Source organism: Phocoena phocoena, chromosome 12 (assembly GCF_963924675.1).
Source record: "Phocoena phocoena chromosome 12, mPhoPho1.1, whole genome shotgun sequence".
NCBI lineage: Eukaryota > Metazoa > Chordata > Mammalia > Artiodactyla > Phocoenidae > Phocoena > Phocoena phocoena.
Genome location: NC_089230.1, coordinates 58643883 through 58657049, shown reverse-complemented (window position 1 = coordinate 58657049; position 13167 = coordinate 58643883). Strand labels below are relative to the sequence as shown.

The window sequence follows — 13167 nt, the reverse complement described above, 5'->3', positions numbered from 1 at the left end:
GCAAAATAAGAGTCTTTTAAATGTGAGAAATTTGCATCTATACTCCTTTCTAGTCAAATTTCCCTTTGAATGATTTTTAAACTCATAACAAACAGGTCATTCTGCCTCTGGTGTCATCACTCCCTCCCGGTACAGGGTACAGCGTCGGCGCCGCGCGCAGGTCTCTCTCCTCCGACGGCGCTTCCAGCGCGGAGATGCTGCCATCAGTCCCGGCAAAGAGGGGGGTCTACCCACCGGAATATCTCCCGAGTTTGAGAAGGTTGTGAGATTTTTCCTAGGTAAAATATGGCAGGGAAAGAGGAGAGAGGGAGAGAGGGAGCGAGGGGGGAAGGCGGTGGGGGGGGGGGGGGAGAGAGAGAAGAGAAGGGAGATAGGGAGAGACTGGTGCATTCCGCCCGCTCCAGTAGTAACCTGCGTGGCTGTTCCCTGCTGGGCTGGATGCCCCCTCCCCTCTTTCGGTGCCCGAATCCTCTGGGCCCCTCTTCGGGAGCCCGCAGTTAGCTCTCCGGGGAAGGGGTGCCAGGCCCCGGGCGGCACTTTTATTTTGGCTAAGAGGAGGGAACGCTGCTCCCAGGCCCGAGGGAGGCGAACTGAGCCCTTCTGTTTGGATTTCCCTTCTCGCTATAGCAACCAGCAGCATCCGGACAAAAATGCGCCCTCCCTGGACAATGGCCCGGCCTCCCGCTTCTCGCCCTCTCCTTCCTCCCCCGGATCGCAGCCAGAACCTGCCTAGGAGCTCAGTGGCTCGGTGGCAGGGAACGCCCCTTCCCAGCCCGCCGCGTTCCCTAGCAGTCCCCCCTGGAGGTCAGGCCGGGGCGCCCGGACGCCGCCGACCGTTCTCCCCACCCGGGCTGATGCCCCACGCAGGCCCGGGCCGGGAAACGCAGCCTCCCGGCGGAGCACGCGGGCTCCCACCGCGGACTTCTCCGAGGGATTGTGTGGGTGGTTGGCGGGCCCTGAGTAGCACAAACTCCAGCTTTTTTCAGGGTTAAAAAAAAAAAAAGTTAGTATAATGCACGAAGGCGACTACTCCCCCATCCCCTGCACATCCACATAAATATAAGTAAGCATCCTAAACCGCGGTCCGAGGCTTGATCTCTGACTTTCTTTCACTCTCACAAGGTTCATTGCGTTCCCTTCCGCGCCTATTCATTATTCTCTCCCTCTGACCTAGGGCGTTAGTATGATCAGGCCTGTGACTGCCGTGTCCTGTTTTCCTATTTTTGCTTTTAATGCTGGGACCCGGCTGCCCTAGATTACCATCGAAACCTCGCAGGAAAGACTTAGAGGGGTTAGCTGGTCTCGCTGTGCCAACCTAAGGCTCCCTTTTTCTGAGTCTTCTTCCAGACAGTGCCAGCCTCTACTCTCCCAGGACCCACATTGTGGAAACCTGTCTTTTAAAAAATAGTCCTCCCTAACTTCATTAAGTCCAAAAGTGCCTAGAATGACAGCTTTGAATCTCAGAGACCTAGAAGGTGGTCCCGGCCCACAGCTATTACCGCTGTGGTCAACTGTACACAAGAAAAACTTCGCTCCGTGCACCCGGATACTAGCAAGAGACTATTAAGTGCACTCTTAACACTTTAGCAGGGATTTGCATTCGTGCTCTATTGAACCAGAATAAGAAAAATGAAGTCCGACCTCAACTAAATGCATCTTTGTTTCCCCCAGTGATGGAAACCCAGCCCTAGACCTTGGACAGAGTACTCGGGAAATACGCCCTCCCCCCACCCCACCCCGCGCCTGTGCGCAAGTGTGTGTGAGTCCTCTTGCCCCTTGCCTTCCGATTCTCAGATTGTCCCAGAGGATAAGAAAGGGAAGGGATGGTGGCAAGAACTACATCTCAGTACATCTCCAAAAGCTTTAGAGCTGAGGAGGTTTCTGCTGAAATCACTTTTATTTATCAAAGAGTTGTCATTTCCTCCTGGTGGCCATCCACCTGCTTTAGGGCAAGGGATGGGGGTGGGAAACACCTTCAGGCTCCACTGTTAGGAAGTCATTTAACTGACAGTCCTTTGAAAACGAAATTTCCGAAAGGGAACTAGGAGCCACCAATCCCCTCGTGTTCTGTTCCTGATATTTCAACATAAACAAGCTGCATTAACTCCAAACAGAATTTGTCTTGCACACTGATGGAATGTGTCCTTTATGCTTTCTTCCCCGTAAGGCCTCAAATTCACCACTCAGAATTTAGCAGGCTTCCTTTGGTAAATTACCCAAAGTAACCCCTGAAACAGCTAGACTGCCAGGGTAATGTGGTTTTAGAAGTCTTTAAGCCATGCCTGTCTATAAAATATTCACTTGTGGACTACAGAGGGGGTATCATTTTTAATGATGAGATTCAGAACTGGAAGAAAAGGAGAAAGAGGTTAATATCCATGAATTCAAGTAATTTCATTTCAAAACACTGAACTTAGAACATTACATCTCACTGGTTTACACAGTAGTGAAGATAAAATAGAATCATCCGTATGTGAGGCATGGACAAACACAGAGTTGCCAAGAATATGAAGAATGGGAGTTTCAACTTTCAGAAAACTTTTCCTTCTTCAAGACCGTTTATGACATGGAGACAGATGCACATTTAGAAACTTGTAAAATGTATGTATAGATAGTAACATATAAATCTATGTGAGATTTTTTTAATTGAGGAGACATTGTGCTCCTACATAATTAAAGATATTAATTTCTGTCCCTTTTTTAAGGTAAATGTTTACTGCTTCTCTCACGAGAACTGGCAACTTGGAAATGCATTTTCCTCGCTCCTTATAAATGCATCCCCAAGCCTGCAATTCTTCGAGCTTTAAGGAGGTTTTCATTAAAGGAGCTAGCTGCCTCTTTGTGTGGACTGGCTGCTTAAAGCTGCAGCTCTGAAGTGGGAACCTCAGTTTTGACATTCTGTAGGCCCTTAGCAAAGAAGTTCCATTACGTGCGAAGCTCAAACAGCTTCTGGGGACTAGCAGAAGAGCAGAAAGCACAGGAATGAATGACTGAGACAAGGGAGGAAGAAGAGGAGAGGAAAAGGAAGAGAAAGAGAAGGGATTCACAGAATCCTCCTCCAAGGTGGATACATTAAAAAGGAAGTCCCAGTAGGCAATTTTACCCAAGTTCAAACCAGCTGCCACCTCCTAAGAAAATTGCCTTCGTTTCCTGATTTCTGTTATCATAAAACTACATCAATAAGAAATAAATTAAGATCAAACGAATACCGTCTCACCTCTATTTTAATAACTGTGTCCTTTCAGCTCCATGTATGGGAGTGATTATGGTGGTTTTTCTGCCAAGTCCTGGTATAGAGAAACACAATAAATGATATTTTACATACGGTGTGAGTGTGTTTACTAGATGAACCAAGTTAATAGAGTTCAGGTTACACTGCATAGGTTGATACTGTTACTCAGGTGAAGACTTTGGGGGCCTCAGGTCAAGGTGCTGGGCACTATCAAGACCCAGGCCCGGCTCACTCTTTCGAGAGGTGTGACAATGAGGGGATAAATATCGGTCTTTGGGGTTTAGCTCGGATTCGCTGAGTCGTTTCTCTCCAGGCAGTGCAGGAGGGAGTCCGCACCAATTCCTTAGACTCGTCCAGGTCAGGGTACCGACTCAGTAGAGCACTTGCTGGGACATAGGGCAAGGGGATGGGCTGGCGCACTTGCCAGGATCTCCTCTCAGAGCGCCTGGAGCTTGTTCTCGAGGAGGGGGCCCAGGGGACCCCGCAGTCGGCCCCGGAGGCTGCGAGGCCCGCGTGAACTGCCTGCTCAGTCTTTGTCCTAGCCAATGACCTCGGGGAGCTGTACTGGAGTGAGGTAGATATCAAGACACCTTGTCAGTTCAAAGCATTTTTAGGGTTGTTTGAAATCCTCTGCTCGTCAACGTAAGCAGCCTCTGTATTTGAACAGTTGCTTTGAACAGTGAAAAGGGAATGAGCTGAATCGAAACCTGGAGGTGTCTCCCCGAGACACCTTCAACGTGCTTTTATGAGGGTGGAGAAAGGCAGGCAGACGTGCGGACTCTGCTCCAGCGGGGTCAGCTGCAAAGAAAGGCGCCCACGATGGGGGGAGAAAGGTAAGGGAGGACCGAGAAGCCCCCATCTGGGGCTGAAACCTCAGAGAGCCCAGGTTCTCGGAGCCCCGGGGAGGGGCAGCGCCGGAAGGCAGACTGGAAGCCGAGGCTACTCAGGACCCGGCGTTCGCGCCAACCGGGCCTCCGGCGACAGCCGGGGAGGCGGGAGTGGCGCGGGGGGGCTGGGTACCCAGAGCCACTGTGAGCGCCCAGCCCAGCCCAGCCGGCCCGGCGATTGGCCCGGCTCCGGGGGTGGGGGTGAGATGCAGAGGCTGAGGCCCAGGAGTAGGGCATTGCTTTGTGTACTCCCCGGGATTTACTGGGTGTATTAATCCGGTAGAACCACCCGGCTTACCCTGTTGGGAACGTTTCGGCTCCGTCGCCTGCCAGCGAAATGAGGCGGGGGTGGGGGTGGAGTGGAGACCCGGGACGTCAGCGTGGCATGGATCTCCGAGCGGTAATCGCCAGTGAAGTCCCATTGCAGACAGGAAGTTGGGATGTACACGTGCAGCCTATTCTTGCTCCCCTACCCAACACCCCAGCGCCCAAAGCCCGAGACTGGGGAAAGGGAGGCAGAAGGAGAGGAGGGAGGGGGACTTTTAAACTGTCTCTGAGTCAGGCCGCCTCGGTTCCCTCGGAGATTGGAAACCTTTTTCTTCCCTCGAGTGTTTCACCCCACCGGCTGCAAAGGGCCTTGTCCCTTGAGAAATGAGAAATCAAATCCAGAGAAAAGCAGACACCTGCCCCGGAAGGGGGAGGGTGGCGAGCTGTTCAGCGCCCGGACGCGGCCCTTCCCGGCGGCTGGATCCTTCCATCTGTGGGAGCTCTGAGTTCTCCCAGCCGGGAGGCGGGGAAGGAGGGCCGCCGGGGGCAGGGGGTGAGAAGAGGCGCGGCGGGCCAGGCGGGACGCGGCTGGCGAGCGGCCTGTGCGCTCCCAAAGCCCCGGGAGAGCCAAGCGCCCAGCGCTGGGGACTCGGAACTGCTGCGGAGGGAGGCGGTCCTGCCCTCCGCCCATCCCCTTCACTCTCAGTCGAAAAGCCGCGGGCGCCAGCCGCCGAGTCTGCGCGCTCCGAGGCTTGGACTTTTTCATTTTTTCGTAGCCCGGCAAAGTTACGGGATTCCTAGCAGCCCCCAGGCGAGCGGCCGGAGTGGCTCCGCGCTTGCGCGGGAACCCAGCGCCACAAGGTGTGTGTCCTCGCCTCGCCGCGCGGGTGCGCGCGTGGGGGGATGCAGGTCCGTTCCGTTGGCCGCCTGTGGGTTCGCCCCTCCCCTAACGATTTCTCTCTCTTCCACACACACGCTCGTAAACAGAGGGCACGTGGAAATTCTCAGCCAAAGCGCCTTGCCCGGGCGGGTGCTCAACGTGGTGATTTATAAACAGCTCGGCCACTCCCCAGAGACCTCCGCTCCTCGTTGGTCATGATGAATTCTCTGGCCCGTTCCACTTTGCTGTCTAGATTAAGATGCTCGGAGGCCCCAAAGTGCTCCCCTTGAGCGTTGATTTGGCTTCCCTCACAAACTCACGACCACCGGCAGCGCCAGCGCTAGGGCTACCACGCGCGAGGCCGAGGGTGAGAGGTGGGGACGCAACTCACTTTCCCGGTGGTTTTTTGTTTGTTTCCCTTCCCGGCAGCAACTTCTGATTCGTTTTGCAGTATCCGTCCGGTACACTCGGGCCTGCGTGGTGGTTCCGCTGCTCCAGCATGGGTCCGCGCCCGGGTCTCTGCTACCCGGCTAGCAGGCTCCGAAACCCGCGGCAGGCACCTGCTCCCGGCGGCTACGGCACTGACGGCGCGACGCGCTCGCGCTGGGAAGAGCTGGGCAGCCAGGGCAGGGTCCCGCAGTCTCGCTCTGGAGTTCACGGCTGAAGGCTAAGCACGGAGCTTCGCCAGTGAGCGCCTGGGAGCGGAGTTAGACCAACCCACCAGCTGGCGTCCGCCGAAGTTTAGGATCAGGAAGGTTCCCCTAGTACTGCCCATTTTTCTTCACACGCTCTTCCTCCCTTTCGAAGCAGCTAACGGAAAAGTTGCATCCAAAAGCTCCAGGAGCACGAGGAAGCGCTCACGCAGTCCCCGCGGTTCCGCTTCCTGGAGCCGCCCTTGGTGCCTCCCCCGCACCCGGAGGCCGAACACCCCCTTGCCAGGCACTCCTGTAGCCTGGCACAGGGCGAAGGTCTACCGGCTCAGGGTCCTAGTTTCCTAAACCAAAAACTGTGCGCACGCCCCAGTGTTTGAATGTGTCAGAGACTTTCAGAGTTTTGTTTTCAGTCCAGACCGCTGCGCTGTCAGAGCAGGCAACTCCTCTCCTGGACAGGAGTCTCTTACAAGCCGAGGCACGGGCTGAGCCTGCCTCTCGTGGGGTACTCATCCCGAGGGGCTGGAAGACAATTGGGCCTGGAACCTAAAAGGAAGACATCCTACGCTAGCGGCGGGGTGGAGGGGAAGAAGAGGACCTTTATTGGGGCAAAAGTGTCCGCACACCCTGGAGCAAGAAGCTCATGGGCACTGAAATTCTAACTGTGGGGGAAAGGAGACTTCAACAGTGAGTCTAGTCTGACTTCTGGCTCTAGATATGAGACGTTGGCATGTGTGTGTGTGTGTGTGTGTGTGTGTGTGTGTGTGTCCCAAGGTGAAAAAAAATCGGACTCCCCATGGCTTGTTGGGACTCAGCCTTTCTCTTCCTCCTTCTTCACCCCCCTCTCCCGCCCTATTGGGAAGAGAAGGTGGACAGACACCCCCCTCCCCTTCGCCACCCAAGTCTTGCAAGTGTCTGTGGTCGATAGATGGCTGGGGCGCCCCCCTCCTCCACCGGGACCGCCCGGCGCGTCTGCTTGGGAGACAGATGGGGGGCGGGCCCATCCGAGGGGCGGAGGAGGCCGGGGGTGGGGGAGAAGGGGAGGTGAGAACTCTGAGATTCTGAATTGGGTGGAGAGGGGGGACCAGAGGAGGGCTAAGAGGACTCCGCGCCCGGGGGGGAGGAGGAGGGGACAGCTCTGCGCCAATCAGTGGCGCCGGCCTGGGAGGTTGCTAGCGGTATCCACGTAAATCAAAGGGCGCGGAGCCAATGGGAGGGGGCGGAGGGGGCGGGGCCCAGGCGCGTGCCGCTGCGAGCTGGCGCTGCCAAGAGAGCGGGAGAGAGCTGGAGAGAGCAGGGAGAGGGGGGGAGTGCGGAGCTAGTCAGAGAGTGAGAGAGAGCAAGGAGGGAGAGGAGGAGAAAGAGAGCGAGGGCGGGCGGGAGGCGGCGGCGGCGGCGGCAGCAGTAATAGCAGGAGCAGCAACAGAAGGCGTCGGAGCGGGCGTCGGAGCTGCCCGCTGGGGAGAGAGGAGAGAGACAGAGAGCGAGCGAGGAGAGGAGCCCGAGGCGAAAAAGTAACTGTCAAATGCGCGGCTCCTTTAACCAGAGCGCTCAGTCCGGCTCCGAGAGTCATGGCGACCGCAGCGTCTAACCACTACAGCCTGCTCACCTCCAGCGCCTCCATCGTGCACGCCGAGCCGCCGGGCGGCATGCAGCAGGGCGCGGGGGGCTACCGCGAGGCGCAGAGCCTGGTGCAGGGCGACTACGGCGCGCTGCAGAGCAACGGGCACCCGCTCAGCCACGCTCACCAGTGGATCACCGCGCTGTCCCACGGCGGCGGCGGCGGGGGCGGTGGCGGCGGCGGCGGCGGGGGCGGGGGTGGCGGCGGGGGCGGCGGCGACGGCTCCCCGTGGTCCACCAGCCCCTTGGGCCAGCCGGACATCAAGCCCTCGGTGGTGGTACAGCAGGGCGGCCGCGGCGACGAGCTGCACGGGCCGGGAGCCCTGCAGCAGCAGCAGCAGCAACAGCAGCAGCAGCAGCAGCAACAGCAGCAGCAGCAGCGGCCGCCGCATCTGGTGCACCACGCTGCCAACCACCACCCGGGGCCCGGGGCATGGCGGAGCGCGGCGGCTGCGGCGCACCTCCCGCCCTCCATGGGAGCGTCCAACGGCGGCTTGCTCTACTCGCAGCCCAGCTTCACGGTGAACGGTATGCTGGGCGCCGGCGGGCAGCCGGCCGGGCTGCACCACCACGGCCTGCGGGACGCGCACGACGAGCCGCACCACGCTGATCACCACCCACACCCGCACTCGCACCCGCACCAGCAGCCGCCGCCCCCGCCGCCCCCGCAGGGCCCTCCGGGCCACCCTGGCGCGCACCATGACCCGCACTCGGATGAGGACACGCCGACCTCGGACGACCTGGAGCAGTTCGCCAAGCAGTTCAAGCAGCGGCGGATCAAACTGGGATTTACCCAAGCGGACGTGGGGCTGGCGCTGGGCACCCTGTACGGCAACGTGTTCTCGCAGACCACCATCTGCAGGTTTGAGGCCCTGCAGCTGAGCTTCAAGAACATGTGCAAGCTGAAGCCTTTGTTGAACAAGTGGTTGGAGGAGGCGGACTCGTCCTCGGGCAGCCCCACGAGCATAGACAAGATCGCAGCGCAGGGGCGCAAGAGGAAAAAGCGGACCTCCATCGAGGTGAGCGTCAAGGGGGCTCTGGAGAGCCATTTCCTCAAATGCCCCAAGCCCTCGGCCCAGGAGATCACCTCCCTCGCGGACAGCTTACAGCTGGAGAAGGAGGTGGTGAGAGTTTGGTTTTGTAACAGGAGACAGAAAGAGAAAAGGATGACCCCTCCCGGAGGGACTCTGCCGGGCGCCGAGGATGTGTACGGGGGGAGTAGGGACACGCCACCACACCACGGGGTACAGACACCCGTCCAGTGAACTCGAGCGGGGGGGAGGGGCAGAGCGCGGGGCTCCCCTCCCCTTCGGTCCGCGACCCTTTCCCGGCCCCCTTGTTCCCTCTCTAACTTCTGATTGTTCTTTTCTTTTTAATTATTATTTCCCCGTACCTTAAAAAAAAAAAAAATAAGGAAAACAACTAAGGCACTGGACTATCCTTTAAACGGTAGCAGGTGTAATGATATGTTTTGACCTTTACAGGCTAGTACCCAGTCAATGGAGTGGAGTGTCTCATAGAGAGAGTGAGAAGAGAATGTGTGTGTGCGTGTGTGTGTGTGTGTGTGTGTGTGAGAGAGAGAGAGAGTGAGAGAGAGAGAGAGAGAGAGAGAGAGAGATGGCTAGCACTGAGTTAAATACCTGGCAAAACTAAATAAATTACCAAAAAGACAAAAAAATCTACCAAACCGTGATAAACACAAAACACAGCTCCTGACGCTTGGAGTTGGCCCATGCTGCTGTGTTTATTTAATGTGGATCCCCATCAGGAAAGAGGGAAAAATACACACGTCCTTTGATGTAGGCAAAACTTAACCACATAAACTTGCACTGCAAGAAAATTGAAGTTTACATGAACAAATTCACAAACATGTTTTTCTTTCTCCCAGCGTTAATTTTGAAGTTGCCGGGTTTGGTTTGGTTGTTTGGTTTGGTTTGGTTTGGTTTTTATTCCTCGGAGAGAGTTGAAGCCAGCTTTTGGCCACTCTCCATCTCTAATGTTCTTGTGTTGCCCCTCTCGTTATTCTTACTGTTTGTGAACTTTGATAACCTTCAGATTCCCCCCTCCTTACATTGGTATAACGTTTATTTGCTCCTTTTACCAAAGCAAACCGATTGACTTCAGACAAAATAAATAATTCTCTGCTTTCAGGAAATGTGCATGGTCTACCCGCTTTATCCAAGGCAAGAATTCTGTTTGGAATACAAAAATGAAAGTGAAGCATTGGTTTTTGTTACCAGCCACAAAGTAAACTTCATTTTCAGGCAGTGTTTCGGGGGCAGGTTGAGGAGGGAAGAAAAAGAAAAATCGATAGTGAGTGACTGATTGCTTCATTTTATCAGGCGGGCCCATTGTGAAAGAGCTCAGAGGAAATGTGGAGGTTAAATATATTTCCAGAGTTGTCCAACAGAAGGAAAGTGGCACTTCGAAGAGAACTAGGGAGATATATATCTTCAGACACCCCTGTACAGTTCTCTGCCTTCGGTTTTAATAACTTAATTATGAGGAATTATTTGTGCTGACAGCAGCAGTTAAACTTTGTTCTTCTAATAGCTTTTGTTTTTTAACATAAAGAAAATAATCTGGGAACTTAATGGTGTATGCATAGACTGTGATTCTTAGCACACAAATACCCATATGCATACAGAGAATATCTCCACTCTAGGCTGACTTTGTCTTCACTAGCTCATTTGTTTATCAAATCATATATAAGGTCCCACACCCTCTTCTTCTGTAATTTATTACAGAAAATACCAGTTTGACTTGGAGAGTTTTCCCACCTCTTTTACTAAAGCCAAATGAAGTAGAAAAAAATGTTATTTTCAATCCTTCCTTTTCTCCCTTTGTTAACAGTTTTAAGTGCGTTTTTTGACCTTATCTTGATGGAAAACGATTAACTCTCATAACAAAAGACTCTACCGGGAAGTGAAGGTGGGAAAAAAAACCTTGTAACTTTATTGAAAATAAATACCATTAAACTGTGATCAGTTAAAATATTAAATAATAATCAGCACAAAAGGGCGCTAAAAGGGAAAACACTTTTTATTCATCTTAAAAGTTTGGGGCTTTTTTTTCTGGTTAGTTATTAGACAAATTTTTATTTTAAGAAATTAAATTCTCACTACCAGAAAATTATTGTTGGGCATCAGATTAGCATTGCAATCAGTAGTTAATGTTTTAGGAACTATGCTTTATATTGTCTTTTCAAACACCTGTGATTGTTTCATTTTCAATGTTTTTGCAAGATAAATGATGGCTTATAATGGGCATATTTATTTGCCCGTATTTCATTTCCCCCAATGACTGTCACAAGGAGATGGGCATGGAGCTGCTTCGGGGGGTGCATCATGCCGCCTGTTCCTAAGGTGTGGGAACTGGCCTTTAGTGAAGCAATCCAGAGCAGGGCATAGAGCCAATGGTAAAGTGAGGAAATGAATTTTCACATTCTTATTACCAAGTGGATAAGGTCAGAAGCTGGAGTTCAGGGGACGTGTCTATAGCTCCTCTAACTCTCATAGGTTTACTAAGATGAAAGTTACCACTGAACCTTACCACTATGTATATATGTTTAATATCTGTCTTTTGAAATGCAGAAATAGTTTAAACGTTTCTTTGTCTATTTTCTTTTTTTTTAATGCTACCCAGGGAAATATTTTCATATCATTTTTAAGTGGCCTGCCTCAATGTATATTTATTTCTTTTAAAGCAAAAAGGTTCTGGAAACTGTTTTTCTGTAGCTTTAAATGAGTAGGTGAGCAAAATCTATATGGGATGTAATTTTTTTTGTTCAGTCTCTTTAAAAATACTTTGTTTTGGTACATTTGGTTGTGCTTGTGGGGAAAATAAAAACGCAGAGATCCTTATATATTTATGTTAAAGTAATATTTTATTATCTACATAAAACAGAAATGCACAATACCTTCATAGTTTGTTCTAATTATTGAAATATCTTTATTTTATTTTAAAAATAGTGCCAAGTTTTAAGGGGGGAAAACCCTAGACCTTATACTGACTGAGTTGAGTTGTGTGTAAAACACTTCCCTTCCTTTATACTTCGTAAAGTTTTGGAATAAATTTTTTACATATACTGCCAGGTTTCATGTTTATAAATTTCAGGAACTTTTTTTTTCTTTTTAAGAGAGAATACTCTTCTGATTCACTTTTCTTTGCAAAAACTATCAGTCCCAAACCTTGCAGTCACTAAGCCTGTAGTATTCCATTGAAATGGTCATTGGGTTTGAACTTCAGTTTGTTTGCCATTTCATGGTCTGACAAAGAGGTGTTTGTCCCCTGAAATATCTGCAGTGCCCCTGCATCATCTTTCCAGGTTAGCTTTACCTTATCTGATTGTGCTTTTCTGGAGAGCATCCATGGAACTAGGTGGACTTTGATCTTCACCCACATGTCCTCACATAATTTGGGACCTACAGAAGAGCAAGGCTTAGTAAAGAGGATTATTCTTTTTCATAGTTAACAAATATCTTTCAACAAAGAATGATTCTGACAATATGCACTATGTGTGTTTACAAAGTGATTAGAGGTAGGTCCTCTATATTGTTCCTGTTAGGCTTACAGAAAAAGATGGAATTTGCAATGGTTTATACCATAGTGTCTATTTCTCATCAGGCAAGCAAACAGGATCTGAAACAAGCATGAAAAAAAGAAAATAACATAGGGGAAAGACTCAAGACCAGGATGCTAATAACAAATTGTTTCAGATAGTCTTAGATGGAACATCACAAGGTTTAAGGTTAGGGAGAAATCCAAGCAGTGTTGCATTAGTTTACAAGTTTGCTGATCTATTTAAAGTCCTGCTTGGAACAGTGGTTTAAGTATATATATGCCCATTCTGAAAGGTAGTTTCTGGGCTTATTACATCTGATCATCTTTTCTAACTCCTAGTCAATATTACACAGGTCCCAAACAGATTCAGCCAAATGATCTTATCAATAGTCTGAACAAGAAGTGACAGAAAGAAGAAGTGTTTTGTGACTGCAGTCATGCTGATGGGTAAAATGTTTAAGCTGGCTATAGATTTGAGTCCTGCGTCAATATCCCCCTCCGTTGTAAGCAGAAAACAAGCAGCATATGCCCTCTGCAGGGCATTTGAGTGGACCTTGAGAAGGCGTTTTTTGTTCTTAGCCACAGGGGCTACTGACTGGAAACCATCACGTGTTAAACGGACACGCCACGGTTTTGACCCATGCTTGCCGTTCAGACTCTAGAGCTACTTGGGCAGTTTTGATGCCCGTTTGGGGAGTGTATGGCATGCCAAGGTGAAAAACTCCATGGCTGCCAGTGGGAGAAATTTGTGGGGCAGTCATCCCTAAAATGTTGACTAGCCACGACGACAAACCCTTTCGTTTCCCTAAAGACAATAATGCAGAACACGGCCATCCTGAAAGAGCTCCTGTGTTTCCTCAAGATAGGTCACTTTTAAATTTTATGGGGTAAGACGGGGAAGAAATGATCGTGTGGGAGAGTTATGCGAAGGTCAGATGGAGGGAGTGACCATAAATAATATTACGCTTGGCACTTCTAAACATTCTCAGTTCCCATGAAGTTACCTCCCTTATATTTCAGATTCAGCAACAAAAGCACTCTTCTCCTTCCCCTCCCGCTTCTGCCAGT

At 51.4% G+C, this 13167-nt stretch overlaps 1 protein-coding gene across 1 annotated transcript; it reads left to right on the top strand.

Annotated features, from left to right (window-relative positions):
* Positions 1–7359: 7359 nt before the first annotated feature.
* POU3F2 (POU class 3 homeobox 2) lies at positions 7360–8937 on the top strand. The gene has a single exon (XM_065888783.1). The coding sequence runs from the start codon at positions 7488–7490 to the stop codon at positions 8799–8801; it is 1314 nt and encodes a 437-aa protein (XP_065744855.1). The 5' UTR covers positions 7360–7487; the 3' UTR covers positions 8802–8937.
* Positions 8938–13167: the final 4230 nt, after the last annotated feature.